The sequence below is a fragment of the Pelophylax lessonae genome (assembly GCF_965119305.1).
Source record: "Pelophylax lessonae genome assembly, chromosome: 2".
NCBI classification, from domain to species: Eukaryota; Metazoa; Chordata; class Amphibia; order Anura; family Ranidae; genus Pelophylax; species Pelophylax lessonae.
In genome coordinates, this window is record NC_138769.1 from 626265797 (window position 1) to 626279796 (window position 14000).

At 45.7% G+C, this 14000-nt stretch overlaps 1 protein-coding gene across 1 annotated transcript in view; it reads left to right on the forward strand.

The window, feature by feature from the left end:
- Window positions 1-2901: 2901 nt before the first annotated feature.
- Window positions 2902-14000, forward strand: part of SHISA2 (shisa family member 2) — a 45145-nt gene continuing 34046 nt past the window's right edge. Inside the window, exon 1 of the mRNA XM_082248553.1 lies at window positions 2902-3230. Coding sequence (XP_082104679.1) covers window positions 2918-3230 — 313 coding nt within the window. The 5' untranslated portion in view covers window positions 2902-2917. The remainder of the gene's footprint in view (window positions 3231-14000) is intronic.

Here is a 14000-nt window from a genome sequence, read left to right on the forward strand (position 1 = left end):
GGCACCTGATATAATGGAGCTCTCTGGTGGGGGCATCTGATATAACGGGGCTCTCTGGTGGGGGAACCTGATATAACGGGGCTCCCTGGTGGGGGCACCTGATAAAGTGGGGCTCTCTGGTGGGGACAACTGATATAACGGGGCTCTCTGGTGGGGGCACCTGATATAACGGGGCTCTCTGGTGGAGGCACCTAATGTAACGGGGCTCTCTGGTGGGGGAACCTGATATAACGGGGCTCTCGTGGGAGGCAGCTGATATAAGGGGGATCTAGGGTGGGGACACCTGATATAAGGGGCTCTCTGGTGGGGACACCTGATATAAGGGGACTCTCTGGTAGGGATACCTGATATAAGGGGACTCTCTGGTGGGGACACCTGATGCTAGGGGGCTCTCTGATGGGGATTCCTGATATAAAGGGGCTCTCTGATGGAGACACCTGATACAATGGGGCTCTCTGGTGGGGACACCAGATGTAAGGTGGCTCTCTGGTGGGGACACCAGATATAAGGGGGTTCTATGGTGGGGACACCTGATATAAGGGGGCTCTCTGGTGGGGACACCTGATATAAGGTGGCTCTCTGGTGGGGACACCTGATACAAGGGGGCTCTCTGGTGGGGACATCTGATATAAGAAAGCTCTCTGGTGGGGACACCAGATGTAAGGGGGCTCTCTAGTGGTGACACTTGATATAAGGGGGCTCTCTGGTGGGGACACCTTATATAAGGGGGCTCTGTGATGGAGACACCAGATGTATGGGGGCTCTATGATGGGAACACCCAATATAAAAGGGGCTCTGGGATAGGGACACCTAATATAATGGGGCTCTTTGGTGGGGACACTTGATAAAAGGGGACTCTCTGGTGGGGTCAACTGATGTAAGGGGACTCTCTGGTAGGGATACCTGATATAAGGGGACTCTCTGGTGGGTACACCTGATGTTAGGGGGCTCTCTGGTGGGGACACCTGATATAACGGGGCTCTCCGGTGGGGACACCTGATGTAAGGTGGCTCTCTGGTGGGGACAAGTGATGTAAGGTGGCTCTCTGGCGGGGACACCTGATATAAGGGGGCTCCCTGGTTGAGACACTAGATGTAAGAGGGCTCTCTGATGGGACCCCTGATAAAATGGGGCTCTCTGGTGGAGACACCAGATGTAAGGGGGCTCTCTGGTGGGGACACCTGATACAAGGGGGTTCTCTGTTGGGGACACGTGATGCAAAGGGGTTCTCTGGTGGGGACACCTGATGCAAGAGGGCTCCCTGGTGGGGACATCTGATATAAGAAGGCTCTCTGGTGGGGACACCAGATGTAAGGGGGCTCTCTAGGGGTGACACTAGATATAAGGGGCTCTCTGATGGAGACACCTTATATAAGGGGGCTCCGTGATGGAGACACCAGACGTATGGGGGCTCTGTGATGGGAACACCCAATATAAAAGAGGCTCTGGGATGGGGACACCTAATATAAGGGGGCTCTTTGGTGGGGACACCTGATAAAAGGGGACTCTCTGGTGGGGACAACTGATATAAGGGGACTCTCTGGTAGGGATACCTGATATAGGGGGACTCTCTGGTGGGGACACCTGATATAACGGGGCTCTCCGGTGGGGACACCAGATGTAAGGTGGCTCTCTGGTGGGGACACCTGATATAAGGGGGCTCCCTGGTGAGGACACCTGATACAAGAGGGCTCTCTGGTGGGGAACCTGATACAAGAGGGCTCTCTGGTGGGGACACCTGATACAAGAGGGCTCTCTGGTGGGGACACGTAATGCAAAGGGGTTCTCTGGTGGGGACACCTGATGCAAGAGGGCTCCCTTGTGGGGACACCTGATGCAAGAGGGCTCTGTGCTGGGGACACCTGATGTTAGGGGGCTCTGTGCTGGGGACACCTGATGTTAGGGGGCTCTGTGCTGGGGACACCTGATGTTAGGGGGCTCTGTGCTGGGGACACCTGATGTTAGGGGGCTCTGTGCTGGGGACACCTGATGTTAGGGGGCTCTGTGCTGGGGACACCTGATGTTAGGGGGCACTGTGCTGGGGACACCTGATGTTAGGGGGCTCTGTGCTGGGGACACCTGATGTTAGGGGGGTCTGTGCTGGGGACACCTGATGGTGGGGGGCTCTGTGCTGGGGACACCTGATGTTAGGGGGGGCTCTGTGCTGGGGACACCTGATGCATGGAACATTGTGGAAATGATAAATGTATGTGGATTGTAGATATGAATAGAGGACACGATGTACAGCACAAACCTGAGAGTCGGACTTTTATCATTCCATCCTCACTCAGCATACAAAGGGGGGGGGGGGGGGGGGGGGATAAAGTGGAAGTTTTCGGGCTGGGGCAGCTGATGAGACAAGGTGTGTGCTGGGACTTGTGGTGTCCCCAGCAGCTGTGGTGTGGTATTGTCGGAGGAGTATGTAGGAGGAGGAGGATGGATGGAGGAGGAGGGAGGTGCCGGGGGTGACAGGGATCTCCTCCCTCCAGCCGGTCACTTTGCTCTCTATCTGTCAGTGTGCTCCGCGGACTCTGCGCTCCTCTCCGCTGATTCTACGCTCTTCTCCCCGGACTCTGCGCTCCTCTTCCCGGACTCTGCGCTCTTCTCCCCGGACTCTGCGCTCTTCTCCGCGGACTCTGCGCTCTTCTCCCCGGACTCTGCGCTCCTCTTCCCGGACTCTGCGCTCCTCTCCCCGGACTCTGCGCTCTTCTCCCCGGACTCTGCGCTCCTCTCCCCGGACTCTGCCCTCCTCTCCCCGGACTCTGCCCTCTTCTCCTCGGACTTGTGTGAAGATGGTGTCGGGGGGGACGTAGCTCGGTGCACCCCTCTGCCCCGCCTGGTGTGAGCTCCTCTATGGTGGGCTGGCACGGGATAGGTACAGAGGGATTATCAGAGCTCGGTGTGCCCGGTGTCAGTGATGTGGGTAGACGGCTCCCCCCTGGCACTGCTGCTCTCGGCTTCCTTCCTGCTGGCAGTGCTGGCGGCGGCCCGGGGGAGCGGGGAATATTGTCACGGTTGGACGGACGCTCAGGATGTATGGAGGGAAGGCTTCCAGTGCCCGGAGAGGTTCGATGGGGAGGACGCCACCATCTGCTGCGGGACCTGTGTACTGCGCTACTGCTGCTCCAGCGCTGAAGCCCGGCTGGATCAGGGGGTGTGTAACAATGACAGGCAGCAGGGGGCGCCAGACAACGGCAGGTCCGACAAGGAGAACCCGGACTCCGCTGCAGGTAGGCACCGCTCTGCCAGGGGGACCGGAGGGTGGATGGGGGGCACTGATATGGGAAGGAAAGGGACACGTCTGGGGGGAACAGGAGACAGGTCTAGGGATATTAGGGGACAAGTCTGGGGGTATCGGGGCAAATCTGTGGAATATTAGGAGTCAAGTGTGGGGGATATAAAGGGACAAGTCTGGGGGGTATCAGGGGCAAATCTAGGGATATTAGAGGTCAAATCAGAAGTATCCAAGGCATATCTATGGATATTGGAAGACAAGTCTGGGGGTATTGGGGGCAAATCTAGGGATGTTAGGAGACAAATCTGGGGTCTTAGGGCTCAAAACTGTGGATATTAATTAGGAGATAAGACTGGGGGTATTGGGGGGGGGGGGGTGTAGGGATTTTAGGAGACAAGTCTGGGGAGTATCTTGGGGGGAGTCTATGGGATATTAGTGGTCAAGTCGGGGGAAAATCTAGGAATATTGGGAAACAAGTCTGGGGGTATCAGGGGGCAGATCTGAGGAATATTGGGGGCCAAGTCTGGGGGTATCAGGGAGCAAATCTAGGGATGCTAGAAGACAAATCTTGGGGAAGAGTCTTAGGAGCCAAATCTTGGGAATATTAGGAGACAAGTCTGGGGGTATCAGGGGGCAAATCTGGAGGGTTTTAGGAGAAAAATCTAGGGAATATTAGGAGACAAGTCTGTGGGGTATCGGGGGGCAAGTCTACGGGATATTAGAGGTCAAAACGGGGGTATCGGGAGCAATTCTAGGCATATATTGGGAGACAAGTCTGGGGGGGTCTTAGGAGCCAAATCTGTGGAATTTTAGGCGCCAAATCTAGGGATATTAGGAGATAGGTCTGGGGGTATTAGGGGGGGGGGATTAGGGATATTAGGAGACAAGTCTAGGGGGTATCAGGGGCCAGGTCTAAGGCTATTAGGAGGAAAATCTGGGAAAATATTGGGGGCCAAGTCTGAGGGTATCAGGGGGCAAATGTACGGGGAATTGGGGGCCAAGTCTGGGGGTATCAGGGGGCAAATGTAGGGATATTGGGGGCCAAGCCTATGACTATTAAGGGACTGGAATGAGTGTCCAAGCTGCAAAACCAAGACAACTGCAGATGTTGTCAGTAGCTGTCTATCAAATGTCATTTTTCATTTGATGGGGACATGAAGAATTCGGATTGATCACTTTTTGAATTAGCCCTAATTGTCATATTCTGAAACATGTTATTCCATAATTGTCAGCTTAGTGTGTGATTCCATACATCATTAATGTGAAGGATCAGGAGCTCTGTATCTTCATCATGGGGACATTGTGGTAACTTTGTAGAAGTGTGTAGAAGTCAGAAATACAATGTATCTTTTTCTGGCTGGGAGACTTCTCCAGGTCCACAAGATCTGTGCACAAATCTCATTCACACCTATGCGTTCCGTGAACACAAGCAAAAGTGCGCATTTTCACACTTGTTCTTGGAACGTGTAAAAAACGCACAAAGTGCTTGCAGTGTCATAGATTATTAATAGCACCCCGAAAAAAGGAAACAGATTCATGTTTTCATACATGGTTGAAAAACATGTGAAACTCCTCAGCATCCAAAAAGATCCATGCACTTCTTTGGCGTGTTTGTTGCGCACATGGCAGCCTATTGAATTGGATGAGCTGCCCCCTACGTGTGAAAACACGTGCAAAAACCCCCATTCACAAAATGCTAGAGGTGCACCTAGACTAATTGCTCTTTTAAAGCCCCATCCACATCTTTGCTTTTTTTCCAGAGCTTCGGGTGTGATGTGTTAAAAATTCCTACTTGCTGCATCTTTGCTGCATTAAACGCATGTATAGCATTCAGCAACTAAAATGCATGAAAAAGACAACACACCTAACGCACACCGCACACTTGTTGGTAATGCGCTTGCGGTGTGTTTTTTTTTTCTTGCAATATTTCTTTCTTTTCTTCTTGTACCAAGTTGCAGTTCCATGCATTTCTAATGTGATCCATTGCAAAAAATAAATAAATGCTGTTGCTTTATTTGTTTTTAATCGCACATGGAAGCACTGCAATGGTGTACATTGAGCTCATTGAAACCCATTCATTTATGTTGTATATTTATTTTGATACTGCTTTTAAAATAAATGTAAGACGTTGAACATTTGTGTTCAATATTTATATTTACTACTCTAGTCCCCCACTTTTTGTATAATCAGCTGTTGAGTTTAGCAGATCTCTAGCCAGAGAAGAGGCTCAGGACTAGCAGTGATGGGCATGTAACAAATTCAAATAAAGAAGGAGTATTTATTAACAACATTGCCTTTTAGTAAATAGAATGTATATAGACACTCAGCATTTGCTATATGGAATCCAGAATATATATACAAAGTACATGAAGAGGGTTCCCAGACAAAGGCAGGGAGGGGGAGGGTGGAACCCCTTCTGTAGATGGGACCTGATGACCCCCATACTGCTTTAGGATGATCTCTTACACCTGAGAAGATCTCTGTGTTTGTAGATCAGAAAAAGGCAGATAAAGATATTTGTCTTCCTTTTAAACTCATGTTGTCATCACCAAGTAAACAGCAGTGCAGATTATCACTCCCCTCCATTCTAAACTCTGACATGTTGATAGAAAGCTGCAAGAGTTCTTCTGCTGCTCACAGCACAGCTCTACCAGCGATCATTCATAGCTGCATGGGGGCTCAATCCAGATTATTAATGACAGTCATCCGGACACTGACAGCCCTGGCACACACACATATTATTTATCTCTTTAGTGATTTCTGGATATTTTCATAGTTACAAGACCTTTTAAAATCAGGTTTTCCTTAATAAAACAATTTGTAAGATGGAAAAAAAAAAAAAAAGCTGTCACACAGGACACAAGTTAAAAAGAGAGGAACTGCATCCAAATTGGGAAAATAAAAATAGAAGCACCATTAAAAATGTCAATGTAAAAAAAAAGATTTACTCTGTAACGCAGTCTACTGTTATTGTATATACTTATGAGCATTCATTTTTCCTGGTCATATCCTGTGATTATTTGCATTAGAGCAACCTTTCTCAACCTTGTCAACACAGAGGAACCCTTGAAATAAATTTCTGGTCTCGGGGAACCCCTGCTAAAAATGAAAAATCTACAACTCATGACACATTAGTGTGACAGTCAGTGTGAAGAATGGTCCTTCCTCTTGTCATCATTGGGAAGAATTACCCCCTTACAGATAGCTAAAAAGAACAATGGTGCCATTGGGAATTTATCTGAGAGGTAGAAATTGCTCATTGCTCAAGGAACCCCTAGCAACTTCAGGAGGAACCCTGGTTGAGAAACCCTGCATTAGAGCATTATTTGTCCCTTTATTTTCTGGCATTCTTTGTGGTTCCCCAAGATGAAGATTGCATGCATGTGCACTCAGCGCGCTAGACAGGGAGTCATATTGTTTACACCTTGCCATGGTATCTGCAATAATATTAATATAATCTCACTCATTAAGCACTGGGAGTGCATGTGCAGGATTTGACGGTGCTTGCATACTCAGCGCTCTAGCCAGGGAGTCATACTTACACCTTGCCATGGTATCGCCAATTATAATATAATTCCGCCCATAGAGCACTGGGTGCGCCTGTGCAGGATTGGACGGTGCTTGCACCACACTCAGCACTCTAGGCAGGGAATCATACTTACACCTTGCCATGGTATCGCCAATTATAATATAATTCCGCCCATAGAGCACTGGGTGCGCATGTGCAGGATGTGACGGTGCTTGCACCACACTCAGCACTCTAGGCAGGGAATCATACTTACACCTTGCCATAGTATCGCCAATTATAATATAATTCCGCCCATAGAGCACTGGGTGCGCATGTGCAGGATTGGACGGTGCTTTCACCACACTCAGCACTCTAGGCAGGGAGTCATACTTACACCTTGCCATGGTATCGCCACTAATAATATAATTCTACCCATAGAGCACTGGGTGTGCATGTGCAGGATTGATGATGGCACATGAGCACTCCACGTTCTCAGAGCTGCATAATGACTTTCAGGATATATGACATTCATATCTAGTTTGCAAGCATTGGTCGGTACCAGCAACGTCTTTTTCAACTTCAGTATGGAAGTAGAGGGGGGAGCTTAAAAAAGGTATTTAGATGCAATTCTATCAAAGGAGGGTATGAAATATTTTAGGGAATTTGTAGCAAGAGAGTGGAGGTCCGCTTTAAACATGATTGCTTTATAGCAGGGATATGCAAACTGTGGCCCTCCAGGGATATGCAAACTGTGGCCCTCCAGGGATATGCAAACTGTGGCTCTCAAGCTGTTGCAAGACTAGTCCCATCATGCCTCTGGGTGTCATGCTTGTGGCTGTCAGTCTTGCTATGCCTCATGGGACTTGTAGTTCTGCAACATCTGGAGGGCCACAGTTTGCATATCCCTGCTTTATAGAATTCCAGCACCCCAGGACCTTGCTTGTAGCACTCAGTGTATAATATGACTTGTAAATAAAGATATCAGGTCTTCCTGTCTCCTCTGGTATTGGGGCAGTGTCTGATTTCACAGCCAGGTGCACACTCTTGGCCCACAAAACTTTAGATGAGTGTTTTATGATCGTGTATTATGTACCCCTCTGCAGCGTAAAGTGTTGAACAGATATACCTTGGAGCACATCAGTTTAGGTTAAGCACGCTAAACTTGTAAACTTGTAAAAATGAATTGTTTGAGTCCTTTAAAGTATATGTAAAGCCAAAACTTTTTTTTTTTTTATCTGTAGCATTGGATAAAGCAAAGAAGGTTTAAAATGTTTTTAACATTTACATGTAATTCTTTTCATTATTAAAGAGCTTTCCCTTTTTTTTTTTTTATTATTATATAAAAGTTGATCATTACTATTACCCTGAATCTGAATAAGCGTCTTGTTGGATTGGATGCAATCCAATTTCACTTGCAGTAACACTGGTAACGCAATCTGAATTCTTTTTTATTTTAAACTCTTATTATAAATCACAGTGAAGCATGTACCTTATGAGGGGGGACCACTTCATTTTGTTGCATGGGAATTAGGAGTTGGGGGGCTGCTTTTTTAAATAGTAGACAAGTTTAAAATGAGCGGATTCATCCATATTGTTGTTGTATGACTGGGTATTTTAAAAGTATTAAAAAGCGGAGAATCATTTTAAACATATAACCTAATTCTTCTGTATTGCGGTGTGTTAATGAAAACTTTTATATGCTGCTGCATTTTTGGTGCTATACCCTGAGTGATCCCACTCGTGGTGGTTATTGAATTGTATCTAACAGAACGGTGGCACAGTGTATGTCAGAATGCATGGGACATCAATCACATTATCATTGTCGTGCATGTTAGGGATCTCCAAATTTGACTTTTGGTTATTATGTATTTATTTTGTTATTGCAACTATATAGGGCTGACAACTTACACAGCAGCACTCTTTACATATTGTACATTTAAAGTGCCTGTGATTGGAGGACAGTTGCAGATAGTGGCACATAGGAGTCTCACACTCTCTAATCTTCTGGTTTGCAAAATTGAATAATGAGCTCAAATTGCTGCAGTCATCATGGAACTGAGAAAAGTTGTATTAAAAGATGCAGACATGTTGGAAAATCTGCTCAAAAACATTGTGAATGGAAATAATCGGAGATATCCGATGGCTGAAATGGAAGCAAATAGTAGCACAAAAACCTCAAACATTTTTTCAGAGGTAAATGCCTTTGAAGAAGATAATCATCTACTTTAATTTATCAAAATTGTCTAAGGACAAGAAAAAGGACACATACTATAGACTGAAAAACTTTAGTCTGTATTGTTGGTGTAACACCCACAAGGACCAAAAATCAGGTCCCAGAATTAATTGTAGGGGGTATAATGATTAAGTAGGAGAAGCCACACCCACTTGAGAAATTCGGAGAAGGCTGACAAAACCTGTCTAGGTACGTGGCCTGCCTCCACGTGGGACTAACCAGTTGCTTGCCAAACACCGCCAGTACATCCGTATTAGATTACCACGCCACTACTGTCTGCGTTCCCCGAAAAGCCCCATCTAGAGAACTGCAGGAGATGTTTAGTTCAGTTCCACACCACTACTATCTGCGTTCCCCAGAAAGCCCCATCTAGAGAACTGCAGGGGATGTTTAGTTCAGTTCCACACTACTACTGTCTGCGTTCCCCAGAAAGCCCCATCTAGAGAACTGCAGGAGATGTTTAGTTCAGTTCCACACTACTACTGTCTGCGTTCCCCAGAAAGCCCCATCTAGAGAACTGCAGGGGATGTTTAGTTCAGTTCCACACTACTACTGTCTGCATTCCCCAGAAAGCCCCATCTAGAGAACTGCAGGGGATGTTTAGTTCAGTTCCACACTACTACTGTCTGCGTTCCACAAAAAAACCCATCTAGAGAACTGCAGATGATAATTTTATTTCAGTGTATGAGAAGTTTATTCCAGGGTAGAATTTTTTTCTAATGTTTATATTTATTCCAGAGTAGGAGATGCTTATTCTAGTGTATGAGAATTTATTCCAAGGTATGGGAAGTTTATTTCAGGGTAAAACCCCAATTTCAAAAAAGCTTGGACGCTGTGTAAAATCTACATGAAAACAGGATGCAATGATTTGCAAATCTCATAAACCCATATTTTTTCACAATAAAAAATAGAAAATATAACAAATGTTTTAAAGTGTGAAAATGTACAATTTTTAGGAAAAAATTAAGATAATTTTAAAATTGTCAGTAATATGTCTCAAAAGTTGGGACAGGGCCAGGTTCACCACAGCATAGCACCCCTTCACCTTATAACAACATTCTGTAAACATCTGGGAACTGAGCAGACCAGTTGCTGGAGTTTCGGGAAAGCAATGTTGTCCCATTCTTGCCTGAGCATATACTGCTCTAAAACCTGGATATATTTTTCAGTATTGATGGTGTTGTTCCAGCTGTGTAAGCTGCCCATTCCATCCGCATTAATGCACCCCCATACCATCAGAGATGCAGGCCTTTGAACTGAGCGCTGATAACAATCCAGAAGGTCCCTCTCCTCTTTAGTTCCCAAAAAAATGTTGAATTTCGATTTGTCTGACCACAGAAAAGTTTTTTCCACTTTATACCAGACCATTTTAAATGAGTGACAGTGTTTCTGGATCATGTTCAGATTACATAGTTACATAGTAGGTGAGGTTGAATAAAGACAATAGCCTATCTAGTTAAACCTCTGTAGGTGTGTGTGGCCTTAATCATCTCTTATACCCCTGAATGTTCTGATCCTTGAGATGTACGTCTAAGAGTCTTTTGAAAGCCACCATACTTCCCGCAGAAACCACCTCTTGTGGTAGAGAATTCCACAATCTTGTAGCCCTAAAAGTAAAGAACCCCCTGTGTTGTCTGAGGTTAAAACGCTTCTCCTCTAATCGCATTGTATGCCCTCTAGTCCTCATGCATTCTTTTCGACTGAATAGCTTTTTTTCTATGCTGAGATCCCCATTGAGATATTTATAAATTACTATCATGTCCCCTCTCAGGCGTCTCTTCTCCAGGGAGAATAAATCAAGCGATTGCAGACGCTCTTCATAATTAAGGTCCTCCAATCCCCTAATTAGTTTAACTTGTTTTACAGTTTTTTTTCTTTGTTTGCACATTTTCGAATTTTGGAGTTTCACAGCCCTTCTTGCACTTTAACTTCATTTTCAGCATTTGCACTTTATGACAATGATGGTTTACAAGATGAATATACACAAAATATTTTATTAGCACCTTATTGGGATACATGATAGAATTAGGTAGGACTCATTATACTTTACAATTTTAGCACGAATAGATATAATTAAAAAAAAAATGTCTTTTTTTAGTTTGGGGAGTATAGATCTGCGCTAATTGATCCCATTTTCATTTCATTGTTTGGTTTCCCACCTGCAGCCAGGCAGCAGCGATCTTGCATCCTCTAATCTTTGAACAGACAAGGACTCACTGCTCAAGGTGGTGTAATTGCCTGATGACTCACACCGGTGCATGCCCCGGCTCGCCACCGTGAAAACTTGGTAAAGGAAAAGGAATTGGCAGCACTCCAGGTTGAGTCAAAATCCAGATTTATTGACTGGACATCCAAATTATGACAATCGTGACAAGGTAGACGCGTTTCACACACTGACTGTGTGCTTAATCGTTACTTTACTTAATGATTAAGCACACAGTTAGTGTGTGAAACGCGTCTACCTTGTCACGATTGTCATAATTTGGATGTCCAGTCAATAAATCTGGATTTTGACTCAACCTGGAGTGCTGCCAATTCCTTTTCCTTTATCCTCTTATCTTTGCCACAAATACCTCGGGCGCCGGATCTCTTGCAATTTCTTGTTGTTAATGCAAAGTTACTGACACTCCCCAAAACGGTTGGCAGATCACAGTGCGAAATGCCAAATGGTGCAGGAAACGGGTCGCATGGGTGTTCACACCCATGCGACCCGATTTCAGTGCAGGCCAAAAAAAAGGGTCCTGCACCATTTTGTTGCGAATGTAATACAAATTCAGATCTGTATGGCTGAATTGGCATCGCATGTGATCTGCACAGCAGTGCGGTGCGAATCACCTAACATCGCACCAGTTTGAACCCAGTCTTGGTGTCCACAAAATATTTTCCAGAAGTTCTCTCCTTGCTATCTGCACTAAAGCCTTATCACTTCTGCCCTGTTTAAGGTGCTTATCACCCTAATCCATTTGTGCAAACCATCTTCTGCATTCCATGCTAGACTTCTTCCAGTCCGCTGTGTTTTGTATGCTTACATATTTCAGTGCTCTCTAACTGATGTGAAAGTATGGGTAGAAATATGCACTTTCCCATTGCTTTAGGGTTTTTAAAGGTGCAAACTCTGGTAGTGAAGTATGGCAGCACCCAAGTCTGCAGTTTTAAAATTGAAAGTGCACAAATCTCTGTCTTGACAAGTTCATTTTACGCACTTAGGGGATTATCTTGGACTAGTAGAGATTTTGTTGTTTTTGATCATGCCCAACCTCAACCATAGCCCTGCTTTGTGAAAAGAACCACTGCCGTGTAAACTCTTGTACTCTGATAACTGTATGCAGTTAATTCGTGCAATGATGGTGTTAAATATATCAATTCTCCTTTTCATTTCACAAAATGTTATTTTACTTTTATTAATATATACATGCAGACCAAGCTGATCAGCAAAAGTGACAGTGACAGGTGTGAGGATCAACTTTAACCCCCCTGAGCAGTGACAGTAACCATATTTGTTTCTTCTTTTTTTTTTTCTCTTACAAAGAAAGATTTAAAACCTGAGAATAAGAAGTGCCCCTGGCAGTGTTTATAGCTGAAAATACTGTTATTAGATGTGTTAACCACATACCGTTCTCAAAATATATTTTTGTGACGGCGGTCCTTAAATTTACATTAAAAAACCTTCATTGTGCAGCTTTCCCCTCAACCCCCCAAAACTTACCCGAGCCTGATCGCGATCTAGCGATGTGCATGAGAGGAGCGGCTGTCCCGGGTCTCTCCCTCTTCATTGGCTGAGATGCAGGAGCCAGTGAGGAATGAGCGCGGGGGGTGGTGGCTGAGCAGTGATTTGTGTCTTATGGACACCCAGAGCTGGCTCGGGAGTGAGCATTCACTTGGCAATTGGGAGGGACCCGGAGCACCAGCGGGGGACCTGAGAAGAGGAAGATCGGGGCTGCCCTTTGCAAAACCGCTGCACAGGGCAGCTAAGTATAATGTTTATTAGAAAAAAAAAAACTTTGACAAATATTTTAACCTTTTCCTGCCCATGCAATGAAAGACAGCTACAGCGTGGATCTAAATTGCCAGGAGGGCATTCATGTACGCCTGTGGGGTGCGCATGGCTCGCTCTGTGATCAGCGAGTCCACGAGACTCGGCTGATCACAGATCGGAGCAAGGGTCCGTTCCCGGACCCTTACCACGTGATCAGCTGTCAGCCAATGACAGCTGAACATGTGATGTAAACAGAGCCAGTATTTGGCTCTTTTTTTTTTCTCCTCACGCTGACAGAGTGAGGAAAAAAACAAAAGAGCCAATCATCGGCTTCTGTCAGAGAGACATCTGTCCCGAACAGAAAGAGTCACTGCCGCCTCATCTGTGCCTACCATTGCCACCTATCAGTGCCACCTACTAGTGCAAATCAATGGCCACCAGTGCCACCTATCAGTGCTGCCAATCAGTGCCACATAACAGTGCTGCCAATCAGTGCCACCTATCAGTGCTGCAAATCAGTGCCACCTATCAGTGCTGCAAATCAGTGCCACCTATCAGTGCTTCCAATCAGTGCCACCTGTCAGTGCTTCCAATCAGTGCCCCATCATCAGTGCTGTCAATCAGTGCCACCTATCGGTGCTGCAAATCATTGCCACCTATCAGTGCTTCCAATCTGTGCCCCATCATCAGTGCCACCTATAAGTGCCCTTCAGTTCCACCTATCAGTGCCCTTCAGTGCAGTCCATCAGTGCAGCCTCATCAGCACACATCAATGAAGGAGATAAATTATCTGTTTGCAAAATTTTCTAACAAACGATGAAAAGTTTTTTTTCTTTTCAAAATTTTTGGTCTTTTTTTGTTTAGCAAAAAATAAAACCCCCAGCGGTGATTAAATACCACCAAAAGAAAGCTCTATTTGTGTGAAATAAATGATAAAAAATGTTAGATGGGTATAGTGTTGCATGACCGTGTAATTGTCATTCAAGGTGCCATAGCGCTGAAAGCTGAAAATTGGCCTGGGCAGGAGGGGGGTTTAAGTGCCCGGTAG